Source organism: Mustela putorius, unplaced genomic scaffold (assembly GCF_011764305.1).
Source record: "Mustela putorius furo isolate JIRA1106 unplaced genomic scaffold, ASM1176430v1.1 tig00003962_pilon_pilon_pilon, whole genome shotgun sequence".
In the NCBI taxonomy this organism is placed as follows: Eukaryota; Metazoa; Chordata; class Mammalia; order Carnivora; family Mustelidae; genus Mustela; species Mustela putorius.
In genome coordinates this window covers 1,999,457-2,022,632 of record NW_025422106.1, presented here as the reverse complement: position 1 = coordinate 2,022,632, position 23,176 = coordinate 1,999,457, and the positions used below count along the sequence as shown (strand labels likewise).

Below are 23,176 nucleotides of genomic sequence, written 5' to 3'. Positions count from 1 at the left end.
GCTGCCACAAATAAAAAGTATGTTGATTCTTCAAAAAATTAAAAATAAAATTAACCATATGATCCAGCCATTCCATTTTGGGTATATATTCAAATGAAGTGCAATAGTTTCAAGGAGATATTAGAACACCCATGTTGACAGCAGCATTACTCACAACACTTAAAAGGTGGAAACAACCGGGAAAGCCTGGGTAGTACAGCCGGTTAAGTGTCCAGCTCTTGGTTTCGGTTCAGTTGTGATCTCAGGGTAATGGGACTGAGCCCTGTTTTGGGCTCCGTGCTCAGCAGGGTCTGCTTGAGATTCTCTCTCTCTCCCTCAGCCTCTGCCTATTCATAGTGCATGTTCTCTCTAAAATAAGTAACTGTATCTTAAAAAAAAAAAAAGTTTTACTGACATACAAATGGATAAACAAAATGTGGTGGAATATTATCCAGCCTTAAAAGAGAAATTCTGAAACAAGCCACAACATTGATGATCTTGAACATTATGCTAAATGAAACAAGTCAATTATAAAATAGCAAATATTGTATGATTCCACTTAAATGAGATATCTAGAATAGCCAAATTCATAGAAACAAAAAGGAATATAATGGTGTAGAATGATGGTTGCCAGGGGCAGAGGGATGGGAAGAATTAGTTATTTTAATGGATACAGAGTTCGGTTTTCTAAGATGAAGAGTTCTACAGATGGGCGGTAGTCATAGTAGCTCAATAATGTGAATATGTACCAATGAACCATACAATTACAAATGGTTATGATGGTAAATTACATGTTACCATCTTACATTATATGCATTTTACCACAATTAAAAGAAAAATTGATCTGGCTGTATTCTGTCTGTCTTCTCCCCCTAAGGAAACAGAGAATTAAATTTTTCTCTAGAATAAACTAAAATTAAGTAGAAACTCCTACAATCTGAGACAAATTAAGAAAGATCTGAGTAAGTAGAAAAATATATATTCTTTATGAATGAGAAAGTTCAATTTGCTCTCCCCAATGGAGTCAGTGCAATACCTATAACAATACCAGCAGGTTTTATTGTAGGACTTGACAAGTTGATCCTAAAATTCATATGAAAATTAAACAGACCCAGAATAGGCAAAATCATTTTTTAAAAAGAACAAAGATAGAGGACTTATATTACCTAATTTCAAGACTTAAACAGAACAGAACAAAGAGTACAGAAGTTCAATAGGGAGAGTTATCTTTTTATTTTTTATTTCTTTAAAAGATTTTATTTATTTATTTGACAGAGATACAGCAAGAGAGGGAATACAAGCTCTTTCTGTGACAAATAAATGTCTCAGAGACAAATATTTGTCTCTCTCTGACAAACAAATAAAATCTTTGAAAAAATATATGACAATAAAAGAAAAATTCAATCAATAGAATTCATCAAAGTGCTTGGCTGGCTCAGTCAATAGAACATGTAACATTTGATCTCAGGGTTGTGCCCCACATTCAGAGTAGAGTTAGCATACATACAGACAGACATGCATAAATTGGAATTCACTGAAATTGAAAACTTATATTCATCCAAAAAAAAAAAAAAAACACAACCCTAACAACAATGAAAAGGCAAGTGACAACACTGGGTGAGAGTATTTGCAAAACTATTTGACCAACAAACGCTTGTATCTGGAACATATATAGAACTCTTAAAATGCACTAAGAAGACAAACAAACCCCTAGACAAATGGCAAAGGTTCTGAATAGACAGTTGACCAAAGAAGAGATAAGGATGGTAAGTAAATATGGACATGAAAAGATGTCTGACATCATTAGCTATTAGGGAAATGTAAATTAAAACGATAATAAGATACCACTAGATAATCACTTGAATAGTTAAAATTTAAAAGTGTTAGCATTTAAAAATAACAAGGATATGGAGCAACTGGAACTCTCAAACACAGTTAATGAGAACATAAAATGGTACAACCACTTTAGAAAACTGGTAGTTTCTTTAAAAATTCTCCATTTACCATATGATGCAGCCAATGTATTCCCAATTATCTACCCAAAGAAATGAAAGCATATGCCCACAAAAAGGGCACAGATTGCTTGTATATTTTTAAAACACAATCTTTTATATTGGAAATAAAAATAAAATTGCCAGAATTTCTGGTCTTGCATATAATAAGTTCAGAAGTTGCCACTCCATCCTAACAACAAGTAAAAAGCTAAACAAACTAAAAAATCAACAACTCTCCATAAATCTGTCAGAGACGTGAGGTCCCCTGGGTAGCTCAGTCAGTTAAGCATCTGCCTGCGGCTCAGGTCATGATCTCAGGGTCCTGGGATGGAGTCCCCATATCAGGCTCCCTGCTCGAGGGGAGCCTCCTCGTCCCTCTGCCTGCCGCTCCCCCTGCTTGTGTGCATGTGCATGTACTCTCTTTCTGTTAAATAAATAAAATCTTTTAAGAAATAAATAAAAATTCCAGGAGAACCGGTCATGGGGGGACTCCCATGACAGTCTTGTGAGTTTTACCTCTGAGAGTTACCAGGTCCTAACAGTGAATATCAGAGAAAAATCCCCTCATGCTTCTGGCAGGAGGAAAGAAAAAGGAGTATTCTGAAATACGATAGGGCGTTCTGTTCTCAACAAACAAAACCTGTCTTCAAGAAAAACTATTTTACCAGAGCTTAACCTGCTGGGTTTTGTCAGAGCCTAACCTACTTGGGGAAAGGGAAAGAACAAACTCCAGCGCCACCAGCCATCCTGTCCCACCAGTGGGGGAGAAAACCTGAAAGTACTGGTGAAGTTCACAGACCAGAGACACCAAAAGATTGAGACCTAGTAAGAGATTCATACATACTCCCCTTACCCCTTCACCTCACCACAGCATTATTAAAGGCCTATTTTACTGTCATTCCTTTTATCCAGTACATCATGTCTGCTTCTCAAAAAATACCGGAAAGCATACTAAAAGGCAGAAAATGCAATTTGGAGACACTAAAAAAGCATCAAAACCAGAGTCAGTTATGGAGGGAATGTTGTAAATCTCAGACTAGATTTTTAAAACTATGTTTAATATGCTAAGATCTTTAATGAGAAAATAGACACATCAAAAAGAGATTGATAATGCAAGTAGAGAGAGATTCTAAAAAAGAATTAAAAAATAAAGACAGAAATTAAAAGCACAGTAACAGAAATGTAGAATGCCTTTCATGCACTGATTGTTAGACCGTTCAAGGATGTAGAAACAATCTCTGAGCTTACAGACATGAAAAAAGAAACCTCCAAAACTGGGAAAAAAAAAAAAAAAAAAAAGACTGGGGGGGTGGGAGGGACCAGAACAAAATATCCAAGAACTGTGGGAAAACTACAAGAAGTATAACATATACACAATGGGATGACCAGAAGGACAAGAAAAAGAAAGGAACAGAAGCAATATTTGGAGCAATGACGGCTAAGAATGCCCCCAAATTAACATCAGACACCAAACCACAGATCCAGGAAGCTCAGAGAAAACCAAGTAGGATAAATGCCAAAAACTCCAAACATAAGCATACCATATTCGAACTTTGGAAAAATCAAACATAAAGAAAAAGTCTTGAAAGAAGCCAGAGGGATGGGGCGCCTGGGTGGCTCAGTGGTTTGGGCTGCTGCCTTCGGCTCGGGTCATGATCTCAGGGTCCTGGGATCGAGCCCCGCATCGGGCTCCCTGCTCCGCAGGAAGCCTGCTTCCCTCTCTCTCTCTCTCTCTCTCTGCCTGCCTCTCTGCCTACTTGTGATCTCTGTCTGTCAAATAAATAAATAAAATCTTTAAAAAAAAAAAGAAAGAAAGAAAGAAGCCAAAGGGAAAAAACACTTTATTGAAGAGCAAGATAAGAATTAAATTCAACTTCTCAGGAGCCACGCAAGCAAGAAGATAATGGAATGAAATATTTATTTATTTATTTATTTAAAAAAAAAAAAGATTTTATTTATTTCACAGAGAGAGATCACAAGTAGGCAGAGAGGCAGGCAGAGAGAGATGAAGAAGCAGACTCCCTGCTGAGCAGAGCCCCTGATGCGGGGCTTGATCCCAGGACCCTGAGATCATGACCTGAGCCGAAGGCAGAGGGTTTAACCCACTGAGCCACCCAGGCGCCCCTGGAATGAAATATTTAAAGGGCTGAGAAAGAAAAACTAACTAGAATTCTGTATTCTTCAAACTGATCTTTCAAAAGTGAAAGAGAATGTTCCTCTCAATCTTGCTGTGAACCAAAACTGCTCTGAAAAAATTAAGTCTTCAAAAAAAAAAAATGGGGAGAGGAGCACGTGGTTGACTCAGTTGTTAAGCGTCCAATTCTCAGCTCGGCTCTGGTCATGATCTCAGGGTCGTAAGACATAGCCCCACGTGGGGCTCCATGCTCAATGTGTAATCTGTTTAAGATTTTTTTCCCCTCCCTCCCACTCTGCTCTTCTGCCTGCTCATGTTCTCTCCCTCAGATAGATAAATAAATAAATAAATAAATAAAATACATTTTTTTAAAAAGTGGGGAGAAATAGATTTTTGTCAGACAAACAAAAATTGGGGGAATTTGTTGCAAGTACATATGCTTTTACAAGATATGTTAAAAGAAGTTCTTTAGAGAAAAGGAAAATGACACAGATTAGAAACTTAGATCTATATAAAGAGAGAGCATCAGAGAATAAATAAAAGAAGGTAAAATAAAAATGTTTATGATTGCTATTTTTAATTGATCTAAAAGATAACTGTTCAAAGTATCAATAGTAACAATATTTGATTATGTTGGCTTCTGTGTATGTTCATGCATAAGTGAAATGAATGACAGCAATGAAACAAGGGATGGTAGGAAGAAACTGGTCATATTTTGTTATTATAAGGTACTTGGTACTACTTGTGAAGCATTATGGTATTATCTGAAAGTGACTGGATTAATTATAAATATATATTGCAAACTCTAGGGCAACCACTATAAAAAACTTTTCAGATTAAAAGTAAAGTGACAGAAAAAGATATACTAACACTAATCAAAACAAAGTGGGAGTAGCTGCATTAATTTCAGACAGAGCAGACTTTAAAGCAAGAGAACTTAAAAGGAACGTTACATAATGAGAAGAGGGGTAATACTCCAGCAAGACGTAAAAATTCTTAATGTGGATGCATCTAATAATAAAGCATCAAAATACATGAGGCAAAAACTGACAGAATGGCAAGGAGGAACAGATGAATCTACTATTAGAGCTGGAGACTTTAACAGCCTTCTATCAGAAATAAACAGTGTCAGCAGCAGAAATCTGTAAGGATAGATTTGAACTCAAAAGCACCACCAACCAATTGGGTATCTGTTGACGATTTCATCAAACAACAGCTTGTGTTACACATTTTACTCAAGCTCATTTGGACCATTCACCAAGACAGACCATATTCTTGGTCATAGATACACGTGAACTAATTAAAAAAAAAAAAAGAAAGAAAGAAAGAAATCATAAAATGTCTGTTCTTTGACCACAAAGGAATTAAATTAGAAATCAGTAACAGAACTATAGCTGGAAAAATCCTCAAACAATTAGAAATTAAATAATTATAATACTTCTTTTTTTTTTTTTATAATTTTATTTCTTTATTTGACAGAGATCACAAGTAGGCAGAGAGAGAGGAAGGGAAGCAGGCTCCCTGATGAGCGGAGATCCCTGCTGATGGAGCCCAATGTGGGGCTCAATCCCAGGACCCCGGGACCATAACCCAAGCAGAAGGCAGAGGCTTTAACCCACTGAGCCACCCAGGTGCCCCTATAATACTTCTAAATAACACATAGGTCAAAGAAGAACCCTCAAGAGAAATCTTTAAATTGAAGCAGAAAGAATACTTCCTAACTCATTTTATGAAGCTGCATTACCCTACTATCAAAACAAAAGACACATATAAGAAAACTATAGACCAGTGTCTCTTAGGAACATAAATACAAAAATCCTCAACAAAATATTAGCAAATTGAATCCAACAATATATAATAAGAATTATATGCCATGACCAAGTGGGATTTATCCTATTATGCAAGGCAGTTTCAACACACAAAAATCAATCAATGTCCTTCATCACATCAACAGTCTATTTTTTTTTTTTTTTTTTTTTTTTTTTTTTTTTTTTTTTTTTTTCATCACATCAACAGTCTAAAGAAGAACTATTACACAACTATCAGAAGATGCAGAAAAAGCATCTAACAAAATCCAATACCCATTCATGATAAAATTTCTCAGCAAAGTAGGAATAAAGATGAATTTCTTCAACTTGTGATAGAACATCTACAAAAACCCTACAACTAACATCATATTTCATGGTGACGAAGTTCAAGCTTTCCAGCTAAGATGAGGAACAAAGCAAAGATGTCTTACCACTGCTTTTCAACATTGTACTGAAAAGTCCTAGCTAATGTAGTAAGACAAGAAAAGGAAATAAAAGGTATACATATTGGGATAGTAGAAATAAAACTGTCCTTGTTCACAGATGATGTGGTCATGTAGAAAATTCAAAGGAATCAGCAAAAAAACTCCTGGAACTAATGAGCAATTATAATAAGGTTGCAGAATATAAGATTAATATATATGTCAATCACTTTTCTATATACCAGCAATGAATAAGTGGTATTTGAAATTGAAAACACTTTATCATTTACATTATCATATTCAAAAACAAAATACTTAGGTATAAATCTAACAAAATATATGTAAGATCCAGGAGAAAAACTACTAAATTCTCATAATAGATATTAAAGAACTAAATAAATGGAGAGATAATCCATGTTCATGGGTAAGATTCCATATTGTCAAGACATCAGTTCCTCCCAACTTGATCTGTAGATTCAATCCCAATCCCAATAAAAATCCCAGAAAGTTATTTCATGGATACCAAAAAACTGATTCTAAACTTTATATGCAGGGGTGTCTGGGTGGCTCAGTCATTAAGTGTCTGCCTTCAACTCAGGTCATGATCCCAGGGTCCTGGCATCCAGCTCTGCATCAGGCTCACTGCTCAGTGGGGAGCCTGCTTCCCTCTCTCCCACTCTCCCTGCTTGTGTTCCCTCTCTTGCTGAATCTCTCTGTCAAATAAATAAATAAAACCTTTTAAAAAAACAAACAAAACAAAACCCACAGCATGTATAACACCAAGAGTGAACCCTAATGTAAACTACTGACTTTGTTAATGAGGTGCCAAGGTAAGTTTCACTGACTTTAACAATTGTACTACTTTGGTTCAAGATGTTGATAATGAGGAAGAGAAGGGTGGGTGGGACAAGGAATACGGAGGAAATCTCTGTACTTTTTACTCCAAAGTGCTCTGAAAAATAAAGTTTATTAGTAGGAAAAATAGAATCAGCATTTTTTTAAAAAGAGTTTTATTTATTTGACAGAGAGAGGGAGAGAGAGAGTGTGCACACAAGCAGGGGGAGCAGGCAGAGGGGGAAGCAGGCTCCTGCTGAGCAAGGAACCTGACATGGGGCTCAATCCCAATATCCTGGGATTATAACGTGAGCTGAAGGCAGACACTTAACCGACTGAACCACCCAGGTGACCCTAAAATCACCATTTAATTCAGAAAACAGGATGCCCTGAAAGTTACCAAAGACCTGGGAAAACATCTGGTTCCTCAATATAGCCCAGAGTAGTGGTTAGCTTATGCATTAACACGAAGAACAATAGCACATAATAGACTTTATGTTTGAAATCCCCAAAACTCAATATACTCAGGACTTGTAAATAAAGCAGAGGCAAAATAAAAACAAGAGCTCAGAAATAAGGCCACTGTAGTGCCCAAAAAACTTTAAAAGCTTCCTGAAAAGAGGTATTCTGATTTTTTGAAAGAATATACCACTGGAACATGTACAGCAAACTAAAATAACCTGCTAAATATATTAAATAGTAATATAGCATATTATACCCCAGTTTCAATTAAGAATCTAGAAGACTCTCAAAAGGCTTTTTGCTCTTTTTAACGAGACAGCTATGCTCAAGTCTTATCTTCATGTCCAAGTGATAAAGAATATGCGTAACACACAGTTCCCTGGTAGGTTGCAAATTCAACAGATGTCACTATAGCCCCAAAAAATGTTGTTGGCCTGAAAAGTTCTTTAAAATTTGAATACATTTAAATATTCTTTAATACTTTCTTTGGTCTGGCCTCTGTCCCAACATTCTAGCTTTGCTACATCCAGTCCAATTCACTCGTGTTTGTTATTTCCTTAATCCCAACCATAACTTTGGTTTGAGGCCCCCTACCCTATATTGTTATTTGTATTACTAAACTTATACTTTGATTCTTTCATTTAAAATCTTACGAAGTTCTGCATCATATTCCAATACATTTGTATTAGAAATGAGTATTTCCCCTTCTCTTTCAATTTTCCACATTTCAGAGCTAGCACTTAATTAGTCATGCATGTATTTTCAGAATGATGACAAAAACAACTCTTGCAAAGAGATGGTGGTTTAATGCTATTCCTAATCTACATTTAACTGCATGACGATGGAATATATATCACTGATGGGCTTATAAAGGCCTACTGAAGCTCATGATAAAGGCCTCTGATTGAGTGTGAGGAACGATTCCTTTTTCTCAAGTTAATAGTTTTGCTCAAAATTGTTACCATTTGTCAGTATTTCTGACTAGCTGCTTCATCCTCTCATTAAACACATACATGCACTCATCTGCACACTGAAAAATGTACCTCTGCTTCAAGAAGAAACGTGTTAAGATTTACATGCCTTGCATGGATAAGGCAGGGTGATGCTAGTGGATCTGAGGCTAGAATCAGAACTTTGAATGGAACAGGGAAAATTTCTTCCTTACACAGCTAATGCTACAAACATACCTGAGAGAGTATACTAAGGGAAAAGTTAATACAAACTTTCAAATGATCAATGTCCGTGTGGTTATGCCCAAGCCATCTATTAATGATAAATTAAAAGTCTCGTTACCTGTCAGGACCTGAGTTCAGGCACTCCTGCGGAAGCTGGTGACAATACTAACCCCTGCACTCACTGTGTAGGGAGGTGCACTCCTTGCACTGGGGCTTAAGTGCTAGTGATTTCACCAACCCTTGAAGTGCAGAACAGTAAAAAAACAGTTTTCAGCCGTTTTTCTTACTGAGTTCTCATTTTTTAAATATTACAAAGATCTCAATTAGGTTTTAAAATAAGTTATTTTTGTTGAAAAGGCAGTGCCTTAGTTTAAAGAGACACACGCCAATAGGTCTTTCTGGGTCACTGCACAAACCACAAAACAGCTTCTTTTTCATCAATTAAATATTTATACAAAGAAGCAACAACTTCATGACTTCGAACGACTTTCTGACTTTACCGTAAAGTACCAAGATTTAGTGGCTACACATATGTAACTCGGTCTTATAGGAGGCAATCATAAATATTAATAGGTACTGTACTAAAGGAGATCAGCCAAGTTAAAAAATGGTAGCTTTCCTATTGACTCAGTTATTCCCCTGTCAAACCATACCACCCTGGAAGGAGCTGGCAATCAAATTTGCAACTACTAATTTCTAAAGAACAGCATGTTGTACTCTTCCATACAGTAAAAATCAAGAAATGCTACTATGCCCAAGGATAAAATTACACTGTATGTGTATCTGGAAGGCCAAAACTGTTTGACTGAAATCTTAAAATGCCACATTAATACAATTTCCCATTCTCTTATACTCTCAAATTAGATGAGCTTACACATGACTCTAGGTTTTTCCCATTGCTGTAGGAGAAATGAGTTGAAAAATACCCCTTAGCTAGTTTTGAAGAAAATACTTTATGTACCTAAAAAAGAGTAATGTTTTATCTGAATCTCTCTCCAAATCCCCTTCACTTCTACAAGCTTTCATTTCTCTTCTGACCCTCTTAGAACACAAACACTGCTATTCTAACTATTAGGAGCTTGGCACCATTCAGTTATGCATACTCAAAGCATTTGAGTTCTCTGAATTCTTTCCTGACATTTTAGTAGAGGATGATAAAAACAAAATTTATAAAAACAAAAAAAAATTTAGTAGAGGAAGATAAAAACCTGAGCTGAAACCATGCCAACTGGAGGGTGCGAGTATATTTTACAATCTCTTCCTATCTATAGTGGCACCATTTTAAAACTACATCAAATTTAAATGTTCTCTACCTACAACAGAGCAAGCTTGCCTTGATATGCTTGGCTAAAATGCTGACATTTTTCTTCACAGATAAAGAAACTAAATAACCCCTCTCTCATTTACCCAAACAATTTTTTAATGTTGGCACTCATCCAAAGTCCATTTGAAGGATGTGTTCCTCTAGCTTAAAATCACAGCAATTTGATCTCATTTACAAACAATTGAACAATAAATACTTTTTGGCAATACTCTGCTCAACTGCTACTTTTGGGGGGGTCATTCTATGGACAAGATAATTTAAGAAAAATTCATGAAATAAAATAAATTCATGAAAAAAGTATTTATTTTTCCTTATATGCTTCTTTTCAGTGTAAAGGAGAGGTTAAGAGCAATACAAAATATGAACTAAAAGGCTAAATTTCTAACTTATTTGATATCAAATGAAAAGATTTTCTTTTCTTTTCTTTCTTTCTTTCTTTCTTTCTTTTTTTTTTTTTTTTAAAGTAAGCTCTACGTGCTAAGTGGGGCTTGAACTCACAACCCTGAGATCAAGAGCTGCATGCTCTACTAGCTGAGCCAGCCAGGCACCCTGATAGCAAAAAAAAATTTTCTGACAGGAAGTCTCATAGTAATGAAGACTAACCAAAAGATCATTCTGTCAAAAGCAAAAAGCACTTCAGTTCCAGTATTAATACACTTGTGACTTCATGCCAAATATGACAACTTTTTAAAATGGAGCTTATGTGGGAATAAGATTTCAGGCCAAAACAGACTACTCAATTTAATCCCTTGTTACAATTACAAGGTCTAAAATAGTTCTCATTTTAAAGATGCTAAGTGAGTTCCCAGGCATTCTATATATTTCCTTTTAACATATTCTTACTCTGTAACTAACTTGGTCATCTAGCTTCTAAGCTCCACATTCCATCCCGCAGGACAAATATTTTTCTCTCAATTGTGAATAAGATTCATTATTGCAATTTTAATCTACTGTTCAAGAGGGAAATAAAAAATCTTTAAGAGGGCGCCTGGGTGGCTCAGTGGGTTAGGTTAAGCCGCTGCCTTCGGCTCGGGTCATGATCTCAGGGTCCTGGGATCGAGTCCCGCATCGGGCTCTCTGCTCAGCGGGGAGCCTGCTTCCTCCTCTCTCTCTCTGCCTACTTGTAATCTCTCTCTGTCAAATAAATAAATAAAATCTTTAAAAAAAAAAAAATCTTTAAGAAAACCAAATATGAACTAAGCCACCTTAATAAACCAATCTTTCATGTTCAAAGCACTTATTTTAAAAATATCGCTTCAGTTTTGGGTGCCTTGGTGGTGTGGTCAATTGGGCGAGTGACTCTTGGTTTCAGCTCAGGTTGTAACCTCGGGGTCATGGAATTAAGCCCTGCATCAGGCCCCACGGTCAGTGCAGTGTCTACTTGGGATTCTCTCTGCCCCTCCCACTCAAGCTCTCTCTCTCTCTCTAAAATAAATAAATTAATTTAAAAAAATAACTCTTTAGCTTTATATGCATGGTATTATATTCATTTTACATTTATGGAAATGTAATCTGCCTAGGGTTACAAAATACGTTAATGTTTGAAGTAGAATTAGAATGTGGCATCTCCTTTATCTCATAGTACAAATTATTAAAATATTTTCCACGAACATCTAAAAATGTTTCCTATTTCTAAAGTAACAAACACTGCTACCTTAATCTGAAAATGTATATGCCACCACACATACATGATACACACAGAGAGATAGCAAATTAAATGGAAAACAGCTCTTACCTTCATCTCCCTCTGGTGCATATGAAGCTGTAATAATGTCAATATCAGCACAATTCATCACAATCTGATTGGTTGCCTGCCTCACCTAAGGGAAAAAGAAAAACCAGCAGTGTCAGAAATAGCCAAGATTAATAACATGTACATCTTCATCTTGGCCTAATGTATGTCACAGGGCATTTTTTTAAGCCCAGACATCACTAAAACCTAGACTGAGTATTTATACCTAAATGGTAAAAAATAAATGAGTAGTTTTAGGTAATCTAAGGCAATTCACATTTTCTGAATTCTATTAAAAGCAACCATAAACACTTAAGTATTTTAGACTTTAAACATCTGACCAATGAGCTAAATAAAAGCATTTTTCCTACTTAAGCTTTTATTTAAAACAATGAAAACTTTCCAAATTAAAAATTAATTAGGAAACATTTCTTATATATTGCAATTAATTATGTATTTCAACCTACACATCAAACCCATCATAAGACCTTCTTTAAGGATAGAGGAAGAAAAGTGGTATCATAAATCATGTCAAAACTTCGTAAAGCACTCTTTAAATTTTCTTCTCTTATCAAAGTAACATTTTGAATATAAGACACTAATGACTCACCACCAAGATTAAATAAACTTTTTAAGATTTTGTCTTACTTACTTCAAATCCCCCCCAATAAAATATAGATATAATGAAAGCTCCATCCTCGCTTCCTCATTACATGGAGATAACCACTCTCCTAAGGCTAATGTAGCTCTTTATCATGTGTATATATAGTACTTCTGCTACATATATAAAGATCAGTAAGCAATGTTTTTAGTTTTATACAAACAGTATCACCTTTGCACCTGCTTTTTTCATTTAACATTTGTTTCTGAGATGGGAAATGTAGACAGATATAGATCTAATTCATTAATTTTAACTCCTATATAGTATTCCATTATAAAAATAAACCAATTATTTATCCATTTCCTTCCTAAAGGAAGTTAGGTTGTTTCCACTTCTTTTGTTTTTTAAAATAGTGCTATAGGGGCGCCTGGGTGGCTCAGTGGGTTAAAGCCTCTGCCTTCGGCTCAGGTCAAGATCTCAGGGTCCTGGGATCCAGCCCCACATCAGGCTCTCTGCTCAGCAGGGAGCCTGCTTTCTCCTCTTTCTCTAATGCCTCTCTGCCTACTTGTGATCTCTATCTCTGTCAAATAAATAAATAAAATCTTAAAGAAACATAGTACTATAACAAATATCTTGGTCCATGTTTTCTTATGCATATTTTTCTTTACCAAGAATATCCCAATTATACTCTACAGTAGTTTCAATTAACACTCCCATGAGCAAAGAGTGAAGAAATAACCATGTTCCGGATGCCTGGGTGACTCAGTGGGTTAAGCCACTGCCTCCAACTCAGGTCATTATCTCAGGGTCCTGGGATCAAGCCCTGCATTGGGCTCTCTGCCTGGCGGGGAGCCTGCTTCCCTCTCTTTCTCGCCTGCCTCTCTGCCTACTTGTGATCTCTGTCAAATAAATAAATAAAATCTTAAAAAAAAAAAAAGAAAGAAAAGGAAAGGAAATACGATGTTCATCATCCTCTAAAAAACTTAAAAATCGGGCGCCTGGGTGGCTCAGTGGGTCAAAGCCTCTGCCTTCGGCTCAGGTCATGATCCCAGGGTCCTGGGATCGAGCCCCACATCAGGCTCTCTGCTCGGCAGGGAGCCTGCTTCCTCCTCTCTCTCTGCCTGCCTCTCTCCCTACTTGTGATCTCTGTCTGTCAAATAAATAAATAAAATCTTTAAAAAAAAAAAACCAAAACTTAAAAATCTTTGACAATCTGGTGGGTATTAAATGATTTTCCACCATTGCTTTAATTAGAATTTTCCTGATTAATTGTAGCACTGGTTAAGTAAGCATCTTCTCTACTTGGTTTCTTTCTCCTTTTTTTTTTTGCCATTGCTTTTTCTCTGCAAATTGTTCATTTATAACCCTTGCCGACTTTTCAATTTGGTTGTAGACTTGATTTTATATACTTGCTGCATTTAAACAGAACCTCAGATTCATTTTCAGACCATTCATTTGAATGATCTGAATGTGGCAGTTTTGAAGAAAATAATTTTTCTATCCCCTTCAGCCTCTCCCTCTCCCTCAGTCCCTCCCTGCTCACGGGCAGACACTTTCCCTATCAAATAAATAAATAAAATCTAAAAATAACAAAAGTACAGATGCCCTAAATCACAAACAAATGTCTACAGAGGCCAGCGAAACAGGTGAATAGAGTAGGCCAGGTGAAGGCTGTGGATAAAGGAAGGGGAAGTAGTCATTTCTTGGAGCTAACCAATTATGCTATATTGAAAAGCAGACTCCATATTAACAGATCTTCCAACTACAAAAGAACAAAAAACAAAAACAAACCCCACAAGGGCTCCTACTTGGCTCTTTTGGTAGGGCATGTGCAACTCTTGATCTCTGGGTCTGAGTTGAGCCCCACACTGGACAGAAAGATTATTTAAAAAAAAAAAAAAAAGCCACAAATTCAGATTTCATATACGATCTCCCAAATTGTAACTGATGGCAACTAACACAAAATTTGCAAGAACACTGTGCAGTCCAAACAAAACCCACAGTAGGTCAATACTGCCTCGAGATCACTAACAGAACACAGAACCAGGTAAGGAAACAAGAGTAATATGTCTGTATGAAAAAACCATACCAAAGAGTAATCATTTTATTAATAACCAATAAATAAACACGATTAATCTCGAACTAAAATTACCTGACCTAAGTTACAGATATATATTAGTAAGCCTGTAAGAATGGCTAACACATAATGTGAAACTATTTTGGCTCATTAAAAAAAAAATCCTTTTCAGAGACTCGCTACGTCAGTTGGTAGAGCATGAGACTCTTGATCTTGGGGATATGAATTCAAGCCCCACACTGGGTGTAGAGCTTAGTTTAAAAAAAATCTTTTTTCATAAATCTTTCTGTTTCTAAACAAAAATGTCATTCGATGAACTTTAAAAAAAATTTTTAAGTGGCAGGAGCACCTGGCTGGCTCAGTCCATAGAGCATACAACTCTTTTTTTTTTTTTTTTTAAAGATTTTATTTATTTATTTGACACAGAGAGATCACAAGTAGGCAGAGAGGCAGGCAGAGAGAGAGAGAGAGGGAAGCAGGCTCCCTGCTGAGCAGAGAGCCCGATGCGGGACTCGATCCCAGAACCCTGAGATCATGACCTGAGCTGAAGGCAGCGGCTTAACCCACTGAGCCACCCAGGCGCCCCGAGCATACAACTCTTGATCTTGGGGTTACATACAGACATTACTTAAAAATAAAATCTTTAATTAATAAAATAAATCTTTAATTAAAAAATAAATTAAACTAATCTTTAAATATATAAATAAATAATTTTTGTAAGTGGTAATATTCCTTCACACCATTTACTTCATCAGGAACATTCCTAAGCAGTAACAAAACCTTTCTGTCGCAACTGGACATTTATAGCACTACATTTGAACAAATAAAGCAAAAATGATCCCTGTGCCTATTTATAAATTCACTTTTAAAAAATTCAGCAACACAGAGAAACGAAGCACTTAATGAGGCTGGGGTGGGCTGCAGGGAGGTGTCTCCAAAAAGTAAAAATGAATAAAAACCTTCCAGAATTTGAAGTTTATGCCAACAGGATAATAACAGCAGTTTAGTTACACATCTTCAACTTTATTGAGGCAAGCATATTTTCATTCAACAACATCTACAGTGAATTTAATGGTAACCAAGCAGTTAATCTGCCAATGTCAAGATAGCTGTACAACACTACATATGCCAATTGACATTCACCTCACTACTACTTAACATTCTGAGGGAAAGAGTTTGCATACTTTGGAAAGGCACAGTCTATAACATCCATTTACAAGTACATTCTAATTCCTCCTTTATTTAGGGGAAACCCACCTGTTTATACTACTGAGTTAAGCCGTTTGTTGAATAGCTAATAATTTTTTTTTTCCCCCAAGACGCTGCCATTTCTGGAAGGGTGGGAGGGAAGAACCAAAGGAATAAAAATACTTATCTTAGTAACAGAACACTACTCAAATTTTAAAAATCTCACTGTATACTCTGCCTCATCTTAACCATGTCCTTTAAACAGGATAGAAAGTGTTTGTTTTAGTACTTAGTACCTGATTCACAGTAATCAGTTAATAGATATTGTTATTAAGACACACACACAGAGGGGCATGTGGCTACCTCAGGCGGTAAAGCATGCAACTCTTGATCTCAGGGTTGTGAGTTCAAGCCCCACACTGGGCACAGAGTTTACTTTAAAAAAAAAAAAAAAAAAGGCATACATAGAGACCAAGATTAAAAGTGCTGTAATCAGGGACGCCTGGGTGGCTCAGTTGGTTGGACGACTGCCTTCGGCTCAGGTCATGATCCCGGAGTCCTGGGATCGAGTCCCGCATCGGACTCCCAGCTCTATGGGGAGTCTGCTTCTCTCTGACCTTCTCCTCGTTCATGCTCTCTCTCACTTTCTCTCTCTCAAGTAAATAAATAAAATCTTAAAAAAAAAAAAAAAAGTGCTGTAATCATAAAGATGTTCTTCCAAATATCATCTAACAGCATTCACCTAACAGTTTATAAAGTGTCTATCAGAATGACAGAAAATTTAAAAGCTTTGTGCTACATTATATAGTACTTTGGATGTCAGCATACATGTACAGATTTTATTTTATTTTTTTTAAAATATTATTTATTTATTTATTTATTTGACAGAGAGTGAGATCACAAGCAGATGGAGAGGCAGGCAGAGAGAGAGAGAGAGAGGGAAGCAGGCTGCCTGCTGAGCAGAGAGCCCGATGCGGGACTTGATCCCAGGACCCTGAGATCATGACCTGAGCCGAAGGCAGCGGCTTAACCCACTGAGCCACCCAGGCGCCCTGAGATTTTAAATACCTACATAGATTTAAGTGCTTCAGTGCCACACTGTAACACTGCTCTTTTTTATGTTTTCCCCACAATAGCACTGACCTGATGATTCACTACATGAATTCTCACATCTAACATCACCATTAGTGATATTTTCCACTACCAAAAATACAGGTAATAATTCAAAGGAATTTCAGCATTAAGATCTTCACAGTTTGCAAGCTTAAAATAGAAGCAAAATGTTAAAGTAGGCATATATATCGTGTAGATAACAAGCTCACTTTCAACATCTCCATTTGATGCTACTAAAGAATGGAACACAGTGTTTCCTTTCCTTGTTTCAAACCCAGGGTTAAGTCCTCTAGAGCCCCATACAGACTGCACTGCAACTCAACCAAACACCAAGTAATGGCTCTACTGAAGAGCCAGCTTGACCACTGGTAACAATTTTACAATGGAAGTTTCCTATGAGTTAGGAAGGCAGCAATGTGAGATTTTTTTTTTCCCCTGAATGAGTCTTTATTATGATCACTCAGAAATACATCTTACGTACTATATGACCCAAGAAGTTTTTCTGTGGTTACCAAAGCCCTCAGATTTTAGTAAAAGAAAATCTCCAGTGTGACAACTCCAAACACCAGTCTGAAGCCTGAGACACTTTGCCTTACAAGCAATTTCATTGTTAAAATTTTGAAATAATCATTGTCTTTGTGGAATAGGGCTGTAATTTCTAGAGACAATAAGGAGCAGTTAATTAGTAAACACAAACTGAGCCAAGTTTTCTAACAAAAGAGAGTGAAAAGAGCAAGATGCAGAAAGTCAAATGTAGCACCCCAAATGTAAAAATGTTAAACATACAGAACATTACTATTTATTGCTTATGGCTACTTACATACGCAATAAAACTACATATATATAGGCATAATACTCATCTACCTAGAGAGAAGTTACCTCTGGGAGTAGGGCTAGGAAGAGATGGAAATGGACTTTAGTGGTATCTGTGGCATTTTATTTCCCAAAAAACACCAGGCGCAGTCTGAAGCAAATGGGGGAAAACTTTAATATATGCTAAATCTTTGTGGTGGGTTACTTTTCTGTATTTCTAAAGTATTTCCTAATTTAAGTAAAATTTTAAAGTAATTACAAGTGGCCAAATAAACTAAGAGCTACATACTTAAATGATGTTCAAAACTGTATCTCCAAGATCTGGAGAATTAATCTCAGTTAACAAGAGAGCTATCAAAAGACTCAGTCCTTTGCCACTGACTCACATATAGATTAGAATAAAATCTATTTTACAATAAGAACAGGCTCATTTATGTAGCAAAGTTCAGAGAAGTTTCATAATTTACTACTCAAGATCACATTTGTCCAGATTGTATCGATGGACAATATCAATTATTCAGAACCAGGAAGTTAAAAAAAGAAAAAGAAAAAAGAGCCTGTTTAAAAGCCAAAATAAATGATACAAAGTCCATACTATAAAACTCATTCCCTTCACTCAGAAGAGAGTCCATCAAACCCACACTTAGAAATTTCTTTTAGAGGTCACACAAGCTTTTTTCTGGTTACTTAGACCTCTTCAGATCAAGCTCAGTAAGATAGAAGAGGGAATAAATTGCACAATAGGCAGCAACAAAGCACAGTAAGCAGCAAGAAGTAATCACCCAACAGTAAGAAAAACAAACAAATATGAAACTAACAAATTATAGTGCCCAGTTTGGGGTAATCTGTTGTTATAGGTACTAATGACAGATATCCAGAATGATATCCAGTATTTTTACAAAGAAAAAAAGAAACAAGACTCGATTATAAGAAACTAGAGTTTAAAAAAATAATACATTTTTGGAATATTTCCATCCAAATCAGTAAATATTTTTTAAAGTCTAAGTGCCTCAAAGGATAAGATTCATTTATCTGGAAAGTTCACTGTAAAATTCATTGCCAGATGATAGTAGATAAAGCTCAACATATAAAAGCTTCTTATATTGAGGTGTTTCATCATACATACATTTCAAGAAACAACAGAAGATCTAAACAAGTTCAATTTCTTATCACCAATCTTTAAAATTTAATTTCTTAAGACCATGTAGTGATCCAGCAAAATGTGGCACAAATTATTGATTTTACCACTTTTTAAGTAATTAAAAAAACAACCAAAATGACTGCATAGAAAATACTCAAGGGGTGCCTAGGTGGCTCAATCAGTTAAGCATGGGCTCTTGATTTCCGTTCAAGTCGACTTCTTGGGGTCAGGAGATCGACCCCATGTGGGGCTCCACGCTCAGTGCAGAATCTGCCTAAGTTTCTCTCTCGCACTCCCTCTAACCCTGCACACTTACACTACCCACTCCCCAATAAACAAATAAATCTTTAAAAAAAAGAAAATATGCAAAATTGGGGCAGAAAATTCCATAACACAGGATTGACAATAACATGCATTTAGGTGCCAAGTTTTAGCCTGCCAAATAAACTACTATATCTGTAACTCTCCTCTAAGTGCCAATTTAGTCATCACCAACATGAATATTTTGTTGGCAAAGGCCAGGGATTGTCTACTATATCCTGACTTCTGGCCTTGAAGGATGAAGTTAATTTCTTTGGCACAGGTTAAATATTTCCATAAGAGAAAGTCCAATTACTGAATAAACCACAATGCACTCATAACAAGGCAGTGTAGCCACTCACATAAACATCTTATCTATTTTTTAATTAATTATCCACAAAGCAAGAGAGTCAGAATTCAAAATAGCTACAAAAATCCATTGAGCTCAAATATCCTGATGTAAAGGGGGAGTGCATGGGAGGGGTGACAATGTCCCATTTCTCTAGGCCCATGGTAGTAGCACTTTTGCAAAAGCTGCTGACCTAGACCACACACACTTATGTAAAAGACAACTACTTATAAAGTCAGTGCACACTGACTAATTTCTTCACCATCCCCAGGAGTCCACACCCCAGACCAGGTTAAAAATCCACTAAGTTTCTAATATGTAACCTGTACAAATACTCTGGGCTTATCATAAAATTTTGCAACTCAAGCAACCAAGCAACTTGTATACTTTGTGTAATGTGATTCCAACTGTTAGGAAACTGACCCAATACCAGTTACAAATCTAGATTTCTAGAGATACAATCCTGTCCACATTTTTAGATTTTCACAATAAGATACCTTATAATGCCACAGTTTAGTCTTACTGCTCCAATCCATGGATCTCAAAAATATGAATATATGCTTCTTTACTAATGTTAACTTTTCACCAACCTGAATTCCTTTATTCTTCCAAAGGTGGCAATGTGTACAATTAAAAAGTCCAATCATTCTTTAATAAAACCTGTTAGAATTCACTCTACTGCCATCTTTCATTTGTGTTGCCCTCTAGCCTGAAAAGAATTTCTGGAAACAACTGCTTTGAAAAGCTCCTGTTACTAAAAAAGATTTATTTCCTTACACCAAATTAACAATTCCCTGTTCATGTCTAGTACATTCCCATGTGCTCCCTCAATGGCCCGAAGCAGCCTTCCACATATTTCTCATCACTTTGGAAAAACAAGGAGAAAAGGGGGAAGGAGAAGCATGTCATTGTCTCCTGCTCTGTCCTAACACTTAAATAAAACCGTCACTTCCTAATAATCACTTAAAAATCTTTATTGAGGGGCGCCTGGGTGGCTCAGTGGGTTAAGCCGCTGCCTTCGGCTCGGGTCATGATCTCAGGGTCCTGGCATCGAGTCCCACATCGGGCTCTCTGCTCAACGGGGAGCCTGCTTCCTCCTCTCTCTCTCTGCCTGCCTCTCTGCCTACTTGTGATCTCTCTCTGTCAAATAAATAAATAAAATCTTTAAAAAATAAAATAAAATAAGATAAAATAAAAAATAAATAAAAATCTTTATTGACAATTTTTTTTCCTGAAATTTTTCCCTAAATAGATATCTCTCAAAATCATGAACCGGTCACACCAGCTAATAAGGTAAAGAAATAAATGATTTTTTTTTTTCACATCTTAGTCTTTTCACATAATGCGAACTCATTCATCACAGGTCCTTCTTCCCCAAGGTTTGCCAAGTCACAAGACACACTACTGTTTACAATCCCTCCCATCTGCCCCCTGCCAATATATATCAAACACTCTAGTCACTTGGCTTAAACAAATCATCTACCAAATAACCCTCTCAAATCCTAATTTAGACTGAAGATACACTCACTCTGATTCATATTCTCAATGGAAAATTTTTAAATCACTTGACTTTCCAAGGGTTAAGTTTTGCCTTTTGATGCAGCTGGACCCTAGGGCCCTCCTGTTTTCACACAAGCACTCCATATATGACAGTATACTTTTTAATTCTACACTTTCAGACATAATTTCAATCTGAGTACTCAGCTTTCAAAGACAACTTCAAACTTTCAATTCATTCCAACACTATACATTTCTTTCATTTTACTGCTATATCCACCCTGTCTTTAAGGTTGAGGCCTACTGGTTTTTCCTGACTACAGTAAAAAAGACATAATATATTTACCACTCTTCTCTTTAAAAACAACTACTAAATAGTTCCCATTTTTCACCAGACTTCACATAATACATCATATAACAAGGTATGTCAGAAATGTCTATTGTTTGGGACCTCTGTAGGGCATCAGTACTAACAGTCTCCGAAATCAAACAATACTTCAGATAACGTGGGGGGGGGCATGATTCACCAAAAACTGCAATGAAGAGTAATGGAATATTTTCAACAGTGGTATGCTAAAACTAGCAGCTTCTTTCAGAGAAGAGTACTGCTAAGCAACCAGCGCCGTAACAATAAATCCACCTGGCTTCACAGGCGGCAAAGCTAGGAAGAGGGGAGGAAAAGCAGAGATGGGGTCCTCCTTCAGCTTCTCTAGAGGTTAGGAGAGAACAAAGTCACTGCTGCACTGTCACTTGAGGGGAAGGAGGAGGGGGCGGATCATCTTGGAAACCCAGCCCCTGGGCCGGAGCAGGCGGGGAGAACTCAGCAAGGCTGCCTGGGATTAGCATTCTCCTTCTCACCCTCTCCCCCCCTTCTAGAATCTCCCCTCCTCGCTAACGCGCGGCGGCCGGAGTCCCAGATGACCGCCCCCTTCCAATGTGTCCTCCGTGGGGCGTAGGGAGAACCAGAGAAAATAACTGAGTCAGGAGGCTGAGACAAGAGCGTGGACTCCGATGACCCCTCTGGCCTCCTCCTACAGCCTCCAGCCTCGCCCAGATCACTACCAAGCCCGGAAGGGCCGGGGGTCGGGGAGGGGAAGCCCCGCACAGGTGTGCTCGCCGGGGCTGGGGGTGTGTGGGGGGGTGCCCCTCGGGCAGGGCCCGCCAGCTCCCTCGCTGCTCCCCGCAGCGCGGCCCGGGTCCCAGCCCAACAGGGCAGAGCACATCGGCCAGGGCGCCCCGCGGCAGCCCCAGAGGGGCGCGCCGGTCCCCGAGCCGGCCTCGCCAACCCCAGGCCCGCAGCGTCCAGGCCGGCCGGCCCGCCCGCCCTCCGGGCCGGGCCCCCAGCCCAGCCCGCGGCCTAACTGCTTGCCCCGCAGCTCGCCCCCGGCGCCCGAGGGTCGCCGTACCTGGGCGGCGGCCTCCAGCTTGCCCTCGAAGGTGAAGTCCAGCAAGTCAGGCTTGAGGCAAAGGCTGTAGTTGATGGGGGAGACATCGGCAGGCAGCCGCTCGAAGGGCCTCTTCTCCGGCATCGCGGCGAGGCCCAGGCTGTGGAGGCGGCGGCGGCGGCGAGAAGAGCGGCTGAGGAGGAGAAGGAGGAGGGGAGGAGGCGGAGGGCCGAGGAAGAGCAGGCGGCGAGCGAGGGAGGGGGCGGCGGCTGCCAGCCACATCCACCGAGCGCGGGCGACCGCCTGAAGAGAGCGACCGGGGAGCCTGGGGGGGTAGGGGGGCGGGGGCGGGGGAGAGACCCAGCCGGAGCGCTCGGGGCCGGGAGGGAGGCAGTGCGGGCGGGCTGGCTGCCTACGGGGAAGGGGGCGGAGGGGAGGGCAGGGGAGGAGGGCCTGCAGGGAGGGGAGGAGGCGGTGGCGGCGGCAGCTGCGTGCGCGGCCCCGCTGGGCGGGCGCGCCCCCGCTGGTGTGCGCGCGCGCGCCGGGATTGGGGGCGGAGCGGTGAGGGCGCTGCCGGCTTCGGGGGAGGGTGCGGGGTCGCGGGCGCGTGCTGGGGGCGGGAGGCGGCTCGCTGCGCTGCACCTGTCCGCGCCACTGGGGAGTGCCGACTCGTGGCGGGCGGGAAGGAGCCCAGAAGGGTTTGAGAAACAGAGGGAAGGCGTGTGAGGACCCCCTCCAACTCCCAGCAGTATTTGGAAGTTGAAGCCTGTGCAACTGGCCCAGGGTAAAATGTTAAAATATAAATTCAGAGCGAAATCCCACATTGGATTTTTACCTCCACATCAGCA

At 38.7% G+C, this 23,176-nt stretch overlaps 1 protein-coding gene across 2 annotated transcripts in view; it reads right to left on the bottom strand.

Moving 5' to 3' along the window:
* NPEPPS (aminopeptidase puromycin sensitive) overlaps positions 1-22,697 on the bottom strand; it is an 82,554-nt gene extending 59,857 nt beyond the window's left edge. The window contains exons 1-2 of one of the 2 annotated variants that reach the window (XM_045069922.1): positions 22,350-22,697; positions 11,868-11,952 (exon numbers count right to left, since the gene is read on the bottom strand). In XM_045069922.1, the coding sequence (XP_044925857.1) occupies positions 11,868-11,952; positions 22,350-22,610 (346 nt within the window). In that variant the 5' untranslated portion in view covers positions 22,611-22,697. Of the gene's footprint in view, positions 1-8,926; positions 9,048-11,867; positions 11,953-22,349 lie in introns of those variants that run through there. The other variant, XM_004764705.3, reaches the window with a different exon arrangement.
* Positions 22,698-23,176: the final 479 nt, after the last annotated feature.